The sequence below is a fragment of the Aedes albopictus genome, chromosome 2 (assembly GCF_035046485.1).
Source record: "Aedes albopictus strain Foshan chromosome 2, AalbF5, whole genome shotgun sequence".
Lineage (NCBI taxonomy): Eukaryota > Metazoa > Arthropoda > Insecta > Diptera > Culicidae > Aedes > Aedes albopictus.
The window spans coordinates 379,866,038-379,885,179 of NC_085137.1; the positions used below are offsets into that span (position 1 = coordinate 379,866,038).

At 40.1% G+C, this 19,142-nt stretch overlaps 2 protein-coding genes across 5 annotated transcripts in view; both read right to left on the reverse strand.

Moving 5' to 3' along the window:
* Positions 1-19,142, reverse strand: part of LOC115269977 (uncharacterized) — a 617,722-nt gene that overhangs the window by 535,681 nt on the left and 62,899 nt on the right. The gene's annotated exons all lie outside the window — the stretch shown is intronic.
* Positions 10,085-18,222, reverse strand: LOC134288376 (uncharacterized). Of its 4 annotated transcripts, none has more exons than XR_009997932.1 (3): positions 14,758-18,222; positions 14,624-14,697; positions 10,085-14,563 (listed from the first exon to the last, which is right to left on the reverse strand). XR_009997932.1 is itself a non-coding variant. In XM_062853058.1 (3 exons), exon 3 carries the CDS (start codon positions 17,769-17,771, stop codon positions 14,883-14,885), a length of 2,889 nt encoding a protein of 962 aa, XP_062709042.1. In that variant the 5' UTR covers positions 17,772-17,908; positions 17,969-18,042; positions 18,103-18,148; the 3' UTR covers positions 10,091-14,882. The 4 variants fall into 4 exon arrangements, 1 of the variants encoding a protein (XP_062709042.1); XM_062853058.1 differs by having other exon boundaries at positions 10,091-17,908; positions 17,969-18,042; positions 18,103-18,148; XR_009997931.1 differs by having other exon boundaries at positions 10,086-14,697.

Below are 19,142 nucleotides of genomic sequence, written 5' to 3' on the forward strand. Positions count from 1 at the left end.
CACACACACACACACACACACACACACACACACACACACACACACACACACACACACACACACACACACACACACACACACACACACACACACACACACACACACACACACACACACACACACACACACATACAGACATTTGCTCAATTCGTCGAGCTGAGTTGATTGGTATATGTGACTCGGAAGGGTAAAAAACTGGAGATGTCTAAATAATTGTGTATAATATTGTGGACACATTTCGAAAATAATTTTAAAAAAATAATAGAAAAAAGTGAGACATTTCTGAAACGATTCCAGAGGGATGCTATGTGGAATTACTAAAAAAAAACACAATTGTTTACCCGCTTTTTTTAATAAATGCAGAGAAAAACTATTAACATAAAACCCAGATTAATCCACCTAGTGGTGATAGTGCCTTTCTCGTCGAATATGTACTCAACATTTTTCCGGCCATAAGCCGAAGTGTTCCTGAATCCTGAGAATACTCTAGAACGGAATAAATCTGATTTTCTTCTTTTGTCACAGTGCTCGTTGACTCGTCAATGTGGGGTGGAGTTGATAAATAATAAATGTATTTGATGAAAAAATTCTTTAAAAAATTAAGCCAAACCGCGAAACTGGAAACATTTCCTCATTTAATAAAAAATCAAAAACCAAAAAATGCGGAAAGGCTTCCAGTTTCGCCTTAACTAATCGGTTTTGATAAAAAAAAAAAACTTCTGGAAGACTCTAATTTCGCTTTAAAATTGAAAAAAATATTGGTTTATTTATTTGTGCACATCTTCAAGATGTTGAATTCCGACCAAAATTTCCAAGGGGGGACCCTTCTGGACTTAAGAGAAAATCAAAATTTGTGTCAGTCTTATTCAGAAAAGCAAGAATTTTATCAAAGCCATAATTGAATTTGTAAACTTATTGATGGCTCATATTCCGGCGCTATGTTAAACGTATAGGCCGAGCTGAAAAATATCAAATCTCTCAGTTGACTGCTTGACCACCTTCACTGGCACTGGATGCCGATCATTATCAAGACATTTCGGCAATTTTTTTCTGCGCACTTTAGCCTATATTATCATTAGTTATAAGATTCATGTAAAATTTGGCAAAAAAAGTGCAAGAAAGCGAAATTTCCCCTATTAAAGCTCATTCAAATTTCAACCGTGTTACAGAGCGCGAGGACTCAACCAGTTGCATCAAAATTGTTCGCAGTAATTTTAGACGCAAAAGGGGATTGGTGCTATAAAATTTAAATTTTTCCATACAACGTTGACCCATCCTACTGTATAATGACGCCTCAGGAATCTAAAATGGTGTAATTTGACAAGTGCGCTTAAATTTTCATCAAGATTTTGTTCTTTTACACATATTAATCGCTTCCATCGATTTTTTTCACCTGCGTAATTTCAGCAATGGATCCAACCCTGATTCTGCAGAACTGCCGGTAATCTTGAGTGTGGTCAGAGATTATTTTCTTGCAGCCCGTTTATCTGGTTAACGAACATTTTTGATGATTTGATGTTTCGCGTGCATGGGTTTGGTTTAATTTTTTGATTGGTCACTTCCGAGGCGACACCTGGAACCGGTTCCGGAAGACAACCGCTTTAAATACAGCATGAAACTATTTTCCTGCTTACCGTTCATCTGGTTATCGAAAAAGACGCTCTTCGATGTGTCACATTCCTGGGTTTGGTTCACCTTTTTAATTGGCCACTTCCGGCAGGACATCCGGAACCGGTTCCGGAATACAATTAGTTCAGATATGGTCTGAAACTATTTTCTTGCTTACCGTTCATCTGGTTATCGAAAAAGCCGCTCTTTGATGTTTCGTATGCATGGGTTTGGTTCATTTTTTTAATTGGTCACTTCAGGCAGGACATCCGGAACCGGTTCCGGAACACTACCGGTTCAAACATTGTTTGAAACTATTTTCCTGCTTGCCGTTCATCTGGTTATCGAACAAGCCGCTCTTTGATGTGTCGCATGCCAGGGTTTGGTTCACTCTTTTAATTGGCCACTTCCGGCAGGACATCAGGAACCGGTTCCGGAACACTACCGGTTCAAACGAGGTTTGAAACTATTTTCCTGCTTACCATTCATCTGGTTATCGAAAAAGCCGCTCTTTGATGTGTCGCATGCCTGGGTTTGGTACACTTTTTAATTGGCCACTTCCGGCAAGACATCCGGAACCGGTTCCGGAACACTACCGGTTCAAACATGGTCTGAAACTATTTTCCTGCTTGCCGTTCATCTGGTTATCGAAAAAGCCGCTCTTTGATGTGTCGCATGCCTGGGTTTGGTTCACTTCTTTAATTGGCCACTTCCGGTAGGACATCCGGAACCGGTTCCGGAACACTACTGGTTCAAACGAGGTTTGAAACTATTATCCTGCTTACCATTCATCTGGTTATCGAAAAGGCCGCTCTTTGATGTGTCGCATGCCTGGGTTTGGTACACTTTTTTAATTGGCCACTTCCGGCAGGACATCCGGAACCGGTTCCGGAATACTACCGGTTCAAACATGGTCTGAAACTATTACCATTCAACTGGTTATCGAAAAAGCCGCTATTTGACGTGTCGCATGCATGCGTTATGTTCACTTTTTTATTTGGCCACTTCCGGCGGGACACCCGGAACCGGTTCCGGAACACTACCGGTTCAGATATAGTCAGAGACTATTTTCCTACTTCCCGTTCATCAGATAATCGAAAATGCCGTGGTTTGATGGGTCGCATGCATGGGTTTGTTGCATTTTCATATCTGGCCCCTTCCTAGGGTACCGGTCCGGAACACCTAAATGGCCATAACTCCGGAACGGCTGGACCGATCTGAACCATTTTCAATAGGAAACAATGGGACAATGTACCCCGTCGAATGAACCATCGGTCGTTGAAATCGGTTGATATTTACTATCTAAAAATGAGGTGACCTTTTTGTACACATACACACACACACACACACACATACATACACACACACACATACATACACACACACACACATACATACACACAGACATCATCTCAACTCGTCGAGCTGAGTCGATTGGTATATAACACTTGACCCCTCCGGGGGCTCTATCAAATTTTCGTTTTTGGAGTGAACATATAGCCTTTCGGTACACCTTGGTGTACGAGAAAGGCAAAAAGTAGTTTTCTCGTCCAACTATTGTTTTACTATTTTCCTGCTTGCCGTTCATCTGGTTATCGAACAAGCCGCTCTTTGATGTGTCGCATGCCATGGTTTGGTTCACTCTTTTAATTGGCCACTTCCGGCAGGACATCAGGAACCGGTTCCGGAACACTACCGGTTCAAACGAGGTTTGAAACTATTTTCCTGCTTACCATTCATCTGGTTATCGAAAAAGCCGCTCTTTGATGTGTCGCATGCCTGGGTTTGGTACACTTTTTAATTGGCCACTTCCGGCAAGACATTCGGAACCGGTTCCGGAACACTACCGGTTCAAACATGGTCTGAAACTATTTTCCTGCTTGCCGTTCATCTGGTTATCGAAAAAGCCGCTCTTTGATGTGTCGCATGCCTGGGTTTGGTTCACTTCTTTAATTGGCCACTTCCGGTAGGACATCCGGAACCGGTTCCGGAACACTACTGGTTCAAACGAGGTTTGAAACTATTTTCCTGCTTACCATTCATCTGGTTATCGAAAAGGCCGCTCTTTGATGTGTCGCATGCCTGGGTTTGGTACACTTTTTTAATTGGCCACTTCCGGCAGGACATCCGGAACCGGTTCCGGAATACTACCGGTTCAAACATGGTCTGAAACTATTACCATTCAACTGGTTATCGAAAAAGCCGCTATTTGACGTGTCGCATGCATGAGTTATGTTCACTTTTTTATTAGGCCACTTCCGGCGGGACACCCGGAACCGGTTCCGGAACACTACCGGTTCAGATATAGTCAGAGACTATTTTCCTACTTCCCGTTCATCAGATAATCGAAAATGCCGTGGTTTGATGGGTCGCATGCATGGGTTTGTTGCATTTTCATATCTGGCCCCTTCCTGGGGTACCGGTCCGGAACACCTAAATGGCCATAACTCCGGAACGGCTAGACCGATCTGAACCATTTTCAATAGGAAACAATGGGACAATGTACCCCGTCGAATGAACCATCGGTCGTTGAAATCGGTTGATATTTACTATCTAAAAATGAGGTGACCTTTTTGTACACATACACACACACACATACATACACACACACACACACACACACATACATACACACAGACATCATCTCAATTCGTCGAGCTGAGTCGATTGGTATATAACACTTGACCCCTCCGGGGGCTCTATCAAATTTTCGTTTTTGGAGTGAACATATAGCCTTTCGGTACACCTTGGTGTACGAGAAAGGCAAAAAATATCAAATGCACATTCTTAAAAAAATGAAACCTGCATATCTGCATAAAAATCCTGATTTTTTTTAGCAGACATTGTTGAAACTTTTCCTGAGGAATGATAAGTTGAATCCCAGTGCTTAAATTAGATTATTATGTAAAAAAACAAAAAATAAAAATTAAATAAAAACGCACAAATTGTTCAGTTTTTTAATGAATATTTCTAAAGTATTGTTTGTCCAAATTATTCAGATGAAGATATGACGAACCCAAACTTCGATTTTTTGAAGAGCACAAATCTGAAGATTCAAACAACGTGGTGTTGACCACTCGATCAACTTTTCAGCGCAAGCCGTACGTTGGTTTTTCAGTTTTGTGCTTTTAAAAATTCAAGGTATATGTATTTACCTTAAACCGATGCAACTGTTAAAAATCTGACGAAAATTAAGTTGTAACTTAATGTAGAATGTAGTGTAGAATATTCTGAAGACTTTAAACCCCAACAAAGTTTCGAGGTTTAAGGACACTGAAAAAATAAAAAAAAAAATAACAGGAGAGACGAAAGAAGCTAAGGCGTGCAATTGTTTTTCCGCCGTTTTCACATGTTGGTCTAGATTTGATAGAATTCATAAGAAAAAAACCTGAAGAAATCTGCCGACATTTTTAGGGCTTCTTGGTGAATGTTTGAAAAAAAAAATAATAATATAATCAACTAGGAACTCCAGGAGGATTTTTGTTAGCACCCCTAGTGAGATATTAGATATATTCTTGGGGATCTCATGTGGAAATTATATAGGGTGTTAGGTTCGTGAGCAGAGATGCCAGATATACAGATTTTTCCTAGGATTTTTCTGTATTATACAGATTTTTGGAGGTCGACACAGATAGGATACAGAGTACAGATAAAATACAGATTTCAAAATATGATACAGATTTTTCCGCCACATGTTTTTTGGCTCACAAAACACCCCTTATGGTTAAATAAATGTATTTTATTTCAATGGTAAACTTACTTATCCTTTCTTCTATCCCCCGTAAATGTCAATTTAGCAAATTCTGGTTAAACCTCTGAAAATTTTCCAGTAAAATCAGTGCACCATCTGGTAAATTTTACAAGGAGATTTTTTGTAGGAACTGCAACTGAAAAATGATCAATATTTCGAAAAGTTATGACAAAATGTTGGTTTTTGATCAAAAATGAGTAATATGCGATGGTCCTTCCAACGCATGGAATGGAATTGTAATGAAATCGAAATCGGTATTTTATTTTGGGGCGTAACTAGATAAATTTTGAAGATGCTTTAGCATGTATAACTTTTTGCAAAAAGATTTGGAAATCATATTGTACACATAGTGGGACAAAAGTTCGAGTCATGTGGCAACTTTAGGTAAAATCCTAAAATTCTACAAAATATACATATTATTTCTGAGAATAATGGGATTAGTAAGAAAAGTCGATTAAAGTTGAAAAAATCTGAATTTGGCGGAAAACTACAACATTCTCAAAATAAATGTTTGATAATACAGACAAATACAGATTTTTTTGAAACCCGATACAGATTTTTGAGAAAATCATCTGGCATCCCTGTTCGTGAGTGCAAACGTTTTAAGCGGTGAATGCAATTGCAATTGCAAGAAAAGGTAGACGTTTGGTGTCAAAGAACGAATTGTAGAGTGGAACGGGGCCACAACTTTGCCTAAGAGAGATTTATAATTTATTACGCGTTTTTCAAAGATAATTGACAAAAACAAATTAAAAACCCTACCTTTGAGCAATTTTACTCTAAAAACTTGATTATTTAACTAAACCAATCGATTCAAAGATTTCATTTGATAGAAGATTTAATAATCTTTCGAATGAGAGTAAAAGAACTGCAATAAGTTTGATCATTTTCAAGTTATAGCCAGTTAAGGCAATAATAGTACAAAACATGGAAAGTTCAATAACTACGTAACGGTTGAGATTTGACCATATGCGTAAAACAATTAATTTCACCATTCATGGTCCTCCATCACCCCTTAAAAAGTTTGCACTCACGAACCTAACACCCTGTATATGGAACATCTACAGAAGCTCAGAAAATCGCCAAGAAAAAATAAGATAGTACCAGCGGGCCCATATAGCCGAGGCGGTAAACGCACGGGTATTCAGCATGACCATGCTGAGGGTGACGGGTTCGATTCCCGGTCGGTCCAGGATCTTTTCGTAAAGGAAATTTCCTTGACTTCCTTGGGCATAGAGTATCTTCGTGCCTGTCACACGATATACGCATGCAAAATGGTCATTGGCAGAGGAAGCTCTCAGTTAATAACTGTGGAAGTGCTCATAGAACACTAAGCTGAAAAGCAGGCTTTGTCCCAATGAGGACGTTACGCCAAGAAGAGAGAGAGAGAGAGAGACCAGCGTTATTCTGATGAAAAAATCTGGAAGAATCTTAATTTAAAAATTATTAAAAAAGCTTGAATTCAAATAAAGTGTTTTTTTTTCTTGCAGAGAGTGAAGACCAATTTTACGTAAACAGCATAAGAAACTCATGGATATTAAAAAAAACCAACAACTCTGAAAAATGAATAGGGTTTGCGGCTCAAACACGGATATAGACGCGCTGGAGTGATTTTTGGGTTGGCAGTCGCATATGCAATCGAACGATCAGCTATTTTCCTTTACTCGACGTTCCTTGTGTATTACATCTTTTTCAGAGAATTAGAAGTATTTATCACTTTAGTTCAGAAAAGTTTTCGTGGAAGCATAATCCGTCCGACATAATAATTTAAAAATATATATATATATCAAAATCAACTCCTCGAATCTATATTTATTCGAAATTCAGTTCACACTTCAAACAACAAAGCTTTTTGGAATGAAAGCGATTAACAAATTGCCAGAAAAAGATGTAATACCATACGAAAGAGGATATCTGATCTTTCGATTTCATTTGGGACTGCCAGGCAGGAAATGATCGCAGATTTTCATATTCTCATTCGAAAGCTGTCCCCAGATATAAACGACTTTGCAGTATAGGTGCATCGGAAGCAATAGAGGAGGTTAGAAGCAAAACGGCGTGTGCAGACGAACCAGCCTTGGGCTGAAAGTCTCGATAATAAAGACATAAAAAAAAAAAAAAAAAAAAAAAAAAAAAAAAAAAAAAAAAACGGCGTAAGTGACAAAAACCGGATTTTGAGTAAACGTGACTCGGAATTTTCTACAATGTTTTTATCCTATACAAAATGTATGGAGTAACAAAACCAACCTAATTTTCTTCGATTTTTCTTGTAATTTTTCTAAACAAGATAAGAATAATTTTGAAAATGTCCTGAAAAGCGTGAATCTTAAGATTTTTTTGTTATACTCAACTCAAATTCGTCAAAAAGTTCACTTACACCTGTTGGCATCTTGGCCCCTCAATTATGATTGCTGCCCAACGTTTCGGCATGAGGTTGCGGTTTTCTCCAGGAGTAACTAATCTACTGTTTTTGGTCTGTTGTGGACAACTCAACCCCTTGTCTATACGTTGGGCAAGTAACAAACCCCATTTACTCATACATGAGGATTAATGGATCGATTATTTCTTCTTTCAGTAAATGATACAACATTATCTTAAGTATATGAAGCTTGTGTACAACTTCTTGAAGCAAGCTGAAGTTTTTGTTGTTACAGGTTGTCTGTTACAGGTTGTTTGTCCACTCTACGTTTGACCAGCAGCAATACGCCAAACCATGCTGTTACGTGTCAACGAGATGCCTCCATCACCCTATCCTTTCCTCAACTATTTTTGTTCCCCCTAACCTCGACCAAACCGCGAGTTTTACGGTTCCCAAAAACTAACTTAGTTTATAAGTGAAAAACATGAAATTGTAAAAAAATTAACTGAATTCGACTCCGTTATGCCTGTTGGCGCATGAGCCTCAAATAAATGAATAAGTAAAAAAATGATACAACATTATGATAAAGAGCACCTAAATGTTATCATTCAAAATTTTAGAAATTCTGTAAATACAGTGTAGTTCACAGTTGAAAGCAAAGTTCCAAAACACTCGTAAAGACGAAGAAAAGACTTCCTAAATACTGCCACCGAACTTTCGATGATGTTCCTCACGTCCCTAACACTAAAATCCAACAATGTGCCATAGCATAATGAGAGGCAAGACCTAAACCCGGCGGTAATGAATGTGTGAAGAATGCTTCTTTCCCAAAAATTTTAGGCACATAGTTTGGGTGGGAGTATGTGCAAGATATTGGACCCCGTGCGGCTAATGAAGAAGAAGCAATCAATGTTCAGTTCAAGCATGCAGTAGAGTGTGGAATGGAGAGGAACCTAAGGCCATGGCACGAGTGGAAAATTGGATCGAATTCTGGGGATGCTTTGAGCGTGATTGAATCCCAAAAGCGAAGAACCCCTCATTCTCAACAGCGCAGCGCACCCGCCGCATCTCCAGTCTCCACTACTAGATGTAGATTAGTTCTCGGAACGAGCTCATCCCCGGACTCAGCAGGGTCAGAAGGAGGATTTTTTCCCTCGAATTGGATGGATTGAAATTTCGGGTCCGTACTCCGTCTACAGCACACGCGTTCATTGCACTGCACTACCTACGACTTGCTCTGGCTCTGGCCGTGGCTGCTTGGAGGAGATGCGTTCGCCTTTGACGATGATCGAAGGGTGAAGCGTGGTGAGGTAACGACAGGGCAAACCGAAGAGAAAACCGGAGTGAGTGTTGTGTTGTTAGTTTGGGCATTAGGCGAGCGCCGCCGCCGCCGAGCCGAACTATCGAACTTTGTGTGTTCTTCGTCATAGGCGTCGTAGTCACCATCGTCGTCTCTCTTCAGTAGAGAGTGTGCAGACGAGGGTGAAAAAGTGTGAAAAATAGACGGCAGATAATCAATTGAGTGGAGTGTACTGGCTGGGGAGATGACACGAAACGATAAGGGGGAAGGGCTAATGAACTCCGGAGGTATCATTAATCTTGGTGGAATGGATTTTCAGCTTTCGAAGGATGGTTTCTTCGGATTTTTTTTTTGGTTCGATCGGGGATTTCATTTTGAGCGATGGACGAAGACGACGTCGGGGTGATGGGAGTTTTTGTGTGGTTGCTGGGAGTTGAAAGATGGTAGTGATGGAGATTATGTAACGAATGGAACGAAATTTGTAGCTCATTAGGAAGATGCTTGGATTTTGGTGTTCAATATGTAAATGGCATACAAGATTTTCGGGCAAGCTTCTAGAATTATGTTACTCTTGGTGTAACGTCATCACTGGGACAAAGCCTGATACCAGCTTGAGTACTTTAACAGTTTTAACTGAAAGCATCCTCTGCCAATGACTATTTTGCAGATACTCTATGCTCAAGGAAATCAAGAAGAATTCCTTTACGAAAACTTCCTGAACCTAACCTCCTGAAGCTAACATTGATTTGTTATATCTCTGGATGCAATGAACCGAATGTAATGAAATGTTGACTCTTTATTGTCTAAGTTTTGACGTAACTAAAATTGTTAACACGGAAGAATGTTATGGAGATGACATTATTTTTCTAATATACCATCAAATTAGTAAAAAATTCAACATCGTGTCAAAATTCGAGATAGTAATAATAGTTCAACATAAATATATTCGAAAGCAAATAACAAAATAACCGGCAATGAAAGGAAAAAAAATAATGTGATTATATATATTTTGATAAGAAAAGGTGATCACAACCCGAGTAGTGAAAAAAACTCAATGATTGCATATTTTGATATGAAGATCGAAACGAGATATTGGTTCAATTGATATAAATGGTAAATGTTCTGAACATATTGTATAAAATCTACTTGTGGAACATCACCTTATTACACCGTGTCCAATAAGTTCTCATACAAAATACAAATTCCGAAAATATTATTTTATTTAACATGTATGATTCATATTTTCAAAGTAAATGCGTGTATTGAAAGGCCACATAATACTGATTAAATAAAGCATACGATTCAGAATAACTTTATTTTCTATTTGTTTTTATAAGCCTAACAGTACACTTCCGTTTTCTGAAGTGCGTTTTCTCCGGCACGCAAGAAAAATATCCGAAAAGTTTTTCATTCTACGGTAGTGAAATAGAGTCCATAAGGATAAATTTTGAGTTTGTATCCCAAGTTATGTACCAAATGGATATACTAAGGCTAAAATAATACAGTTTTAGTGGTGATATGGTAAGAAATTTGGAAGTAAACTCAACTTGGACTGATTTTCATGCAGATAACCGTTATATCAAAGATAAACATCATAAAACGCCAATTTTGGACAAAATTTACCACAATAGGAATACAAGCATGTTTTACAAGTGAGAATGGTGTGAATCAACCAGATAAGATGCACCCATGCTTGTTTAACACAACAAATCTCATTGAAACGGGTAAATGGACGTTTTTTTTTTTTTAAATTTATGTTTTATTTTGTACAAAATAAAACGGCTTCGTATTTTACCAATACAGGTTCTCTTATTTTTTTTCTCTTCTGGTCATAGTTGCTACTAGCAATGGAGTGTGCGGTAGTTCGGCAGCAGCAAAGTTTCGCGCGCTCGCTTTGCTAGATTTTTGCGATTTTTTTTCCTCTTCCCTCTGTGGGGCTCCGACGACGGGACGCCAAGCAGTCAGAAGTGTGCGGTAGTTCGGCAGCAGTAAAGTTTCGCGCGCTCGCTTTGCTAGATTTTTGCGAGAGTGAGTTTTTGGAGGCAAAGTGTACAGGCCGCGTTTTCATCCGGTCGTCGTCGTCGTCTATTTGACTGCTCATCTTCGTACGGGGCGATTTAGTGAGTTTTTGGAGGCAAAGTGTACAGGTCGCGTTTTCATTCGGTCGTCGTCGTCGTCTATTTGACTGCTCATCTTCGTACGGGGCGATTTATGATACGATAAATGCAACAAACAACATTTTTTGCGATTTTAGTCAACAGACATTGAAATGTTCGTCACGTCAAGTGTCGGCCCAAGTTCCAAAGCCACGTTGGTTCAAATCACTTTATTTTCTCTTTCGTTAATTTTCGCACTTCGAAAACTATCTGAATGGTTCGTCATCTTCGATGTCGGCATGTGTTTTGTTTTAGTCCAAATGAAAATAAGTGGTTTGATATTAATAGGGTTGCATGAATCACTCCACTTACCAAAGTGAACTCATATCATGCGCCCTTTCCCCTCCCCACTAACAAAAAGTCCTTTCCATGACAGACGTGGAGACGCAGAGGCGATCTCGGTCTTTAGTAAGCAACGCACGTCATAATAACATTCCTTTCCTTCCTCGATGACCGTAAGGACGTGGCCGGCGCCGTTATTGACCTAATAAAGTTTGGAATTCTCGAAGATGCACATTGAGGACGGTAAGCTACTCCCAAGCTCCGTCTGTTGATTCCTTGTGCAACTTCGATTGTTCTGGTCAAGCACGGAGTAGCAACTACGAATAGTACGGTCATCTATGCTCATGCTCATGCTCATGCTCTGGTCATAGTTGCTACTAGCAATGGGGAGGACAGAAACCGAATTTGTTTCAACTTAAAACCATTACTCGTTAAAGTACGACGAAATACCAATGAAATGACGTGCGTGCCAGCTGAAGTGGACTTACGACACATAAGCAATCAGCAGAGAAGGATAAAGGACAGTTGGTTCCGAAACATATGCTGTATTAGATGTATGTTAGTTAGCCTTTCAATAAATGTGTTTACCTTGAGGATCCTGATTACAGGTGTGAAATGAATTGACTTTGATTTTGTATGAGAACTTATTGGACACGGTGTATATAATCAAACCATATACAATGCTGTCATGGTGAAATAAGAGCTAGTTCCAAAGATGCCAGATGAAAAATCTGTATCACTCATTTAAAAAATCTGTATCCCATACAAAATTTGCGAGAAATATATGTATCCCATACAAAAATAAAATGGCCCCTCTAACTCAAAAACACAGCGCAACAGTTTGTTTTGTCTCAAGAGCAAGCTTATGTGTCTCTGACTTGGTCTCTGACAGATTTTGGGCCGCTGAATCCGTATCCGGGCTCAGACTTCCTTCACGTCACAATTTTGAGCTGTACCTTAATTTATAGTGTAAAATATGCGGTTTTGGGCTTTAATGGCCAATATTGCAAACCATTATGCATGGAAATATTTTTGAAGCAATCAAAGGGTTTTGCTGTGGAATCTGTATTTCATATAAAACGAAATCTGTATGAAAACCCAAAAGTCTTTATAATAAGGAAAAATCTGTATATATGGCATCCCTGCTGGTTATCCAAGGTTTCCAAATTTCAGCGCCCCATATACTGGTACACTAGGCCGTGTCGATTTTGGCAAAATTTCGAATACACAATTCCGAATAGTCACAAATGGTTGCAAATGGACCCAAATAAAGCCCTGCAAAATAAAAAAAGTCTAAAAAATCGATAAGATAGTCCGCAACCGACTTGAAGTTTTATATTGAAACTTTAATTTTTCAGTATGGGGAAATGAAATTCGCTATTGCGCCTGATGAAGAAGTATTCCGGGTTCTCCTTCCGTGCATTCACGAAATTTGTATTGATCGCGGAAAGGACATTCTTACTGGAATTCCCTTTACGAGTTTTTCAAGAATTCTTCTTGAAATTTCTAGAAAATTCCCTAGGATTACCTTCAGGGACACCGCCCGAGAACTCTTATTGGAATGTTTACAGAAAAATGATTTCAAATGATTTTTGCAAGAATTCTTCTGAAGATTCCTCGTAGTATCCCTTCGAAATGTATCCCAGTCTATGGGTGTCTTTGAAAATTCCTCCAAGGATTCTTCTAAATATCCTTTCAGGCATTCCTATAGGATTGTTTTTTGGCACTTCTTCTAAAGTTTCCCAAAAAACGTCTCTAAAGATTAATCTTGAAACTGGCCCACAGGTTTCTTCCGAAATTTCTTCTGGGATTTTTCAAGGGATTCTATAGGAAATTGATTTAAGGATTACGTAAGTACACACTTGTATTATTTCATGTTTAACTTCAAACATTTCGGAAGGAATTCCTCTAATATCAAAAATTGTCATATTTTTTTTCAGAAAATATCCTTTGGGATTTCACAGAAAATTCTCAATAAATTCTTCTAGGAACTTCTCCAGGGGGTTTTCCAGAAATTCCTCCATAAGTTTCTTAAAAACATGCAATTCCAAGAGATTTTCTTCACAAAGATTCGGAGATTCTTTCAGAAATTTCTCTACGGTTTTCCGTTCTTTCTTCCTCATCTTTAGAGCTTTTTAACCACTGCGTCCATTATTTAGGAATATTGTGGTATGACCCATATTTAATTTGGTGCTAATCGATTATCCTGTCACAATTGAGCTGTGATGGACATTGGTTGATATAATACTGGCTCCCAACTAGGCACAACTCGTTTTATAAAGTCTATTATCCTGTTAGGATCACTTTGCCAAACTTCCAAGGGCTCTAATAACTCTTTTTCAAATATTAACAATCTTTGATTGGATAGCTCTCCACAGCTGCAGAGTAAATGTTCAGCGGTTTCGTTTTCAAGATGGCAAAAACGACACTCAGATGATTGGATTTTTCCAATCTTGTGTAGATGGTACCTACTGGGGCAGTGACCGGTCATTAGGCCCGTTATTACCCTCAGGTATGTATGTGGAGCGGATCTGGTGTGATGGTTAAAGCACGTGACTATCACGCCGAGGATCTGGGATCGAATTTCACTCTCGACGAACTCACAAAATGTGAGTTCTTCCTTCGGAAGGGAAGTAAAGCGTGGGTCTCGAGATGAACTAGCCAAGGGCTAAAAATCTCGTTAATACAGAAACAAAAATTTAGTATGGTCCTGGCTTTTTCAGCACTATGTCTTATAAATCTTTTTGCTTGTCTGGATGTATCCGTGGCATTCCAATTGGTTTCAGTTTTCCGTTAGAAATACAGATTATTTTCCAGAAATATTACCAGGAAATGATTGCTTGAATTTTTCCAGAGGTTACTCTGGTATTGCTCCATTTATTCAGGGATTTTCTCGGACATATATTTGGAAACTCTTCTAGAAAATTTTCAAGAATTGTTTCTGTGAGTTCCTGCACAGGTTTCTCCAGTAGTTTTTTTTGCTGTTGGGAATCGACTGTAATCTTGACTCTATAGATTAACGGCTACGCAGTCTTAGGGTTCAAAAAACGAGTTTTATTATTCACCCGACGTTTCGACACGGGGATAGTGTCTTCCTCAGGGGGAAACTGTAATTGGTACTTGACTTTAAACAGAGTTGTCTTTACAAAATTTGTCTGATTACTTACATAAATATTAACGTTTTTGGTCAAATGTTTTGTCTAACTTTAACTGTCTCGTTTTGTGTCGTTTTTGGTACATGCTGTAAGGTGGGTGTGTTTTAAATTAATTTTGTCATTTAGAAGTTTTAACTGTAAAATACCTTACACTTCGAAATCACTTAAACAGTTCAACGGTTTTTTGGCAATGGCGCAAATTTTCCCTCTTTAGCATACCCCCTTATTCGGAACTTTCATTTTGGTAGCTGTAATGCCCTATCGGAATAATCTAACTTTCGTCTAAATGGTCTTCGCTTCTAATTTTGTTGTGTCTGTCAATATTCTTTATACTGTGTAGTACACCTGCATATGTCGTACTTAGCCTGTCTATGTCTGTTCGTTTGTTGACTGTGTGTTCCGTGTTGGTAATATGACACATTTCGAGGAAAGGGAGTGTGGATTGTTTATTGCTGTGATCTATAATCTGTGTCTGGTCTAGGTTAAATCTATGGTTATGGTCTACGCAGTGTTGTATGAGTGCGGTTGTCGCTTCAACTAGTGCATTCGTTGCTGTGTCAGTATTTGTGTTGTCATTAATCATTTTTTCCAGTTTGTTTACGTTTGATCTGTGTCCAGCTAATCTTCGGTGCAAATTATTCCTAGTCATACCTATATAGCAATTATTGCAGTCATTACAGGGAATTTTGTAAATAACGTTACTAATTTCTTCCTTTCTTTTAGGGTACTTAACTATGGTGTGAAGTTCATTGATTGTACGTTGCTGTCTGGTCGTTATGGAGATATCTGGATAGTCTTTGGCTAGGATCTTAGCTATTCGTTGTGATAGAGTTGGTATGTAGGGAAGTGATCTGTATGTTTTTTCTTGTCTTGTTTCAGGTGGATCTTCGTGTACTTGCATGTTGGCGTCATGGATGGATCCTGTGGTTGTTTGATGATCGGTGCATGGTTCAGTTGGTGGATTAGTTGCTTGGTGGATTTCGATTTCGTCAATGTTGGCTCTGGATGTCGTCTGTGTGTGGGATCTGTGCAGTGCTGGGCTAATTGATGATTGCGGTGGCGGTTGACTGTGCGTGTTTCTGACGGTGGTGGTGGCGGCTGGTGGCGGTGGGGGTTGAGCGGGTGTGGGTGATTGCTGGCACGATGGTCGGCTGGGGGGGTTGGGCGGTGGATCGTCAGCCTGGCGGTTGTTGACGATCGACGGAGTTGGGTGGGTTTTTGTGGTGTACAGCTGCAGTAGTCGGTTAATTAACTGTTTTGGATATCCATTCTTGCGGAGGTGTTGATGGATTATTGTCGTTATTTCATCCATGGATTTGTTTTGTGTGAGTGAGCAAACCCTATGAATGAAATTTTTCGCCACATTCATTTTGTGTTTCGGCTGATGGAACGACTTGTAATTCAGCATTCTCCCTGAAGCGATGGGCTTGGCGTACCATTCCGTCGTTAAGGTCTGGTCCGGGTTTCTTATGACGGTCATGTCCAAAAACGCAAGTTTGCCATCCTGTTCGGTCTCAATGGTGAACTGCAGCCTAGGTTCTACGCCATTGAATGCGTCGAGCACCTGCTGCTCAGTGTTCCGCGGGATTACCATAAAGATATCGTCCACGTATTTCCAAAAGATTGTAGTCTCGAAAGGTAGAGAGCTCATAGCTTTAGTAATGACTGAGTCTAGGACGATATCTGCAGCAATTGGCGAGAGTGGGCTTCCCATGGCTGTTCCATATGTTTGTTTAAAGAATTGTCCTTCAAAGCAGAAGTAGCTCGCCCCCATGCAATACTCCACTATTTCCAAGAATAGATCCAGGTTGATTTCTGTTGTCACTTCGTTCCACCGTTCAATTATGTTCCTAATGACCAGGTGCCGTGGTACATTGGTGAACAGTGAAGTGACATCGAGGGAAATCATTATGTAGCCTTCGGGAATTTTGAAACCGTTAACTTCCTTGCAGAAATCGAACGAGCTGTATGTGCTGTACTGACTGCGAAGTGATGATTGGAGGATGTTAGCAACATACCTAGCCAGCTTGTATGTTGGGGCAGTTATGTTGGGGATTACCGGACGGAGTGGAAGGTTTTGTTTGTGGGACTTTGGCTGGCCGTATATCCTAGGGCAAATAGCGTTGTTTGAGGCCAGTTCGCGAGCCGTTCTGTAGTCAATAAGCTTCAGGTTTTGAAGTCTTTTGACTATGCTGTTGTTCCCCTTTTGGTAACTAGATGTGGGGTCTGCTCGTACCTTTTGGTATGTTGTTGTGTCGCTCACCAATGCTCGCATTTTTTGGTCATAATCCTCCCGCATCATGATGACGGTCCTGTTACCTTTGTCGGCAGACAAGACGCAGATCTCGGGGTGTTCTCGTAGATAGCTTTTTGTCTCATTGGAAGCAGCTACGCAAAACTTGGTCGTGGGATCACGCACCTCCACCATCGAGTGAAAACCGTGAATGAAATTTAACGTTACATTCACGATTCTACAACGGTTTCTGTCCTGCACGTCCTTGTCGGTATTGGTGAGCAAGACTCCTTCCACATCAGCAAAAAGGTGGTAGAATGGTACTTGCGCTAGCGATGTAGTGGGTAGTGCGAATCTAGGACCAAGACTCAGTAAGTGCAGAACGTTCGCCGGCACCTCTAACTCCGTCGCGTTGAGGATTGCGTGTTCGTTGTATGTGGGCTCCTCGTTGCTGTTTGGAGTTTGCAGCATGTTTGTGAGCTTTCTTGCTGTGCGCCCGTTCTGCCGATTCAACCAGTTGTTGTATGCCATCCGCTGGGTAGACAGGTACTCGTCCGTCACGCTTTCACTGGTTAGGGTTTGAATGTGGCATTTGATGGTATTCAGCTCCTGCGTGATCTGCTGCATCTTGTAGAAGGTCTGTTTGATTTCCAGGTTCAGGATGGCCTTTTTGAATCGGTTGATAGTCCTGTCGATCTTATTGATATACGGCCCGTTGTCCGCTAAAAGCTCGTGCACACACTTGAAAGAGTTGACGATGTGTGCGGGGAAAACGCCTTGTCGCCTGCACCGGATGAGGAATGATTTCCGGTTTTCTAGGTTTGCCAGTTTTCTGTTGCCGGACGCGTACTTTTTCATTGCGTCCACTGTAAGGTGACCGAAGTTTTCATCAATGTACCGGAAAAAGGAGTGCTGTATAGCTGCCATTGAGAATATTGCTGTTGGGAATCGACTGTAATCTTGACTCTATAGATTAACGGCTACGCAGTCTTAGGGTTCAAAAAACGAGTTTTATTATTCACCCGACGTTTCGACACGGGGATAGTGTCTTCCTCAGGGGGAAACTGTAATTGGTACTTGACTTTAAACAGAGTTGTCTTTACAAAATTTGTCTGATTACTTACATAAATATTAACGTTTTTGGTCAAATGTTTTGTCTAACTTTAACTGTCTCGTTTTGTGTCGTTTTTGGTACATGCTGTAAGGTGGGTGTGTTTTAAATTAATTTTGTCATTTAGAAGTTTTAACTGTAAAATACCTTACACTTCGAAATCACTTAAACAGTTCAACGGTTTTTTGGCAATGGCGCAAATTTTCCCTCTTTAGCATACCCCCTTATTCGGAACTTTCATTTTGGTAGCTGTAATGCCCTATCGGAATAATCTAACTTTCGTCTAAATGGTCTTCGCTTCTAATTTTGTTGTGTCTGTCAATATTCTTTATACTGTGTAGTACACCTGCATATGTCGTACTTAGCCTGTCTATGTCTGTTCGTTTGTTGACTGTGTGTTCCGTGTTGGTAATATGACACATTTCGAGGAAAGGGAGTGTGGATTGTTTATTGCTGTGATCTATAATCTGTGTCTGGTCTAGGTTAAATCTATGGTTATGGTCTACGCAGTGTTGTATGAGTGCGGTTGTCGCTTCAACTAGTGCATTCGTTGCTGTGTCAGTATTTGTGTTGTCATTAATCATTTTTTCCAGTTTGTTTACGTTTGATCTGTGTCCAGCTAATCTTCGGTGCAAATTATTCCTAGTCATACCTATATAGCAATTATTGCAGTCATTACAGGGAATTTTGTAAATAACGTTACTAATTTCTTCCTTTCTTTTAGGGTACTTAACTATGGTGTGAAGTTCATTGATTGTACGTTGCTGTCTGGTCGTTATGGAGATATCTGGATAGTCTTTGGCTAGGATCTTAGCTATTCGTTGTGATAGAGTTGGTATGTAGGGAAGTGATCTGTATGTTTTTTCTTGTCTTGTTTCAGGTGGATCTTCGTGTACTTGCATGTTGGCGTCATGGATGGATCCTGTGGTTGTTTGATGATCGGTGCATGGTTCAGTTGGTGGATTAGTTGCTTGGTGGATTTCGATTTCGTCAATGTTGGCTCTGGATGTCGTCTGTGTGTGGGATCTGTGCAGTGCTGGGCTAATTGATGATTGCGGTGGCGGTTGACTGTGCGTGTTTCTGACGGTGGTGGTGGCGGCTGGTGGCGGTGGGGGTTGAGCGGGTGTGGGTGATTGCTGGCACGATGGTCGGCTGGGGGGGTTGGGCGGTGGATCGTCAGCCTGGCG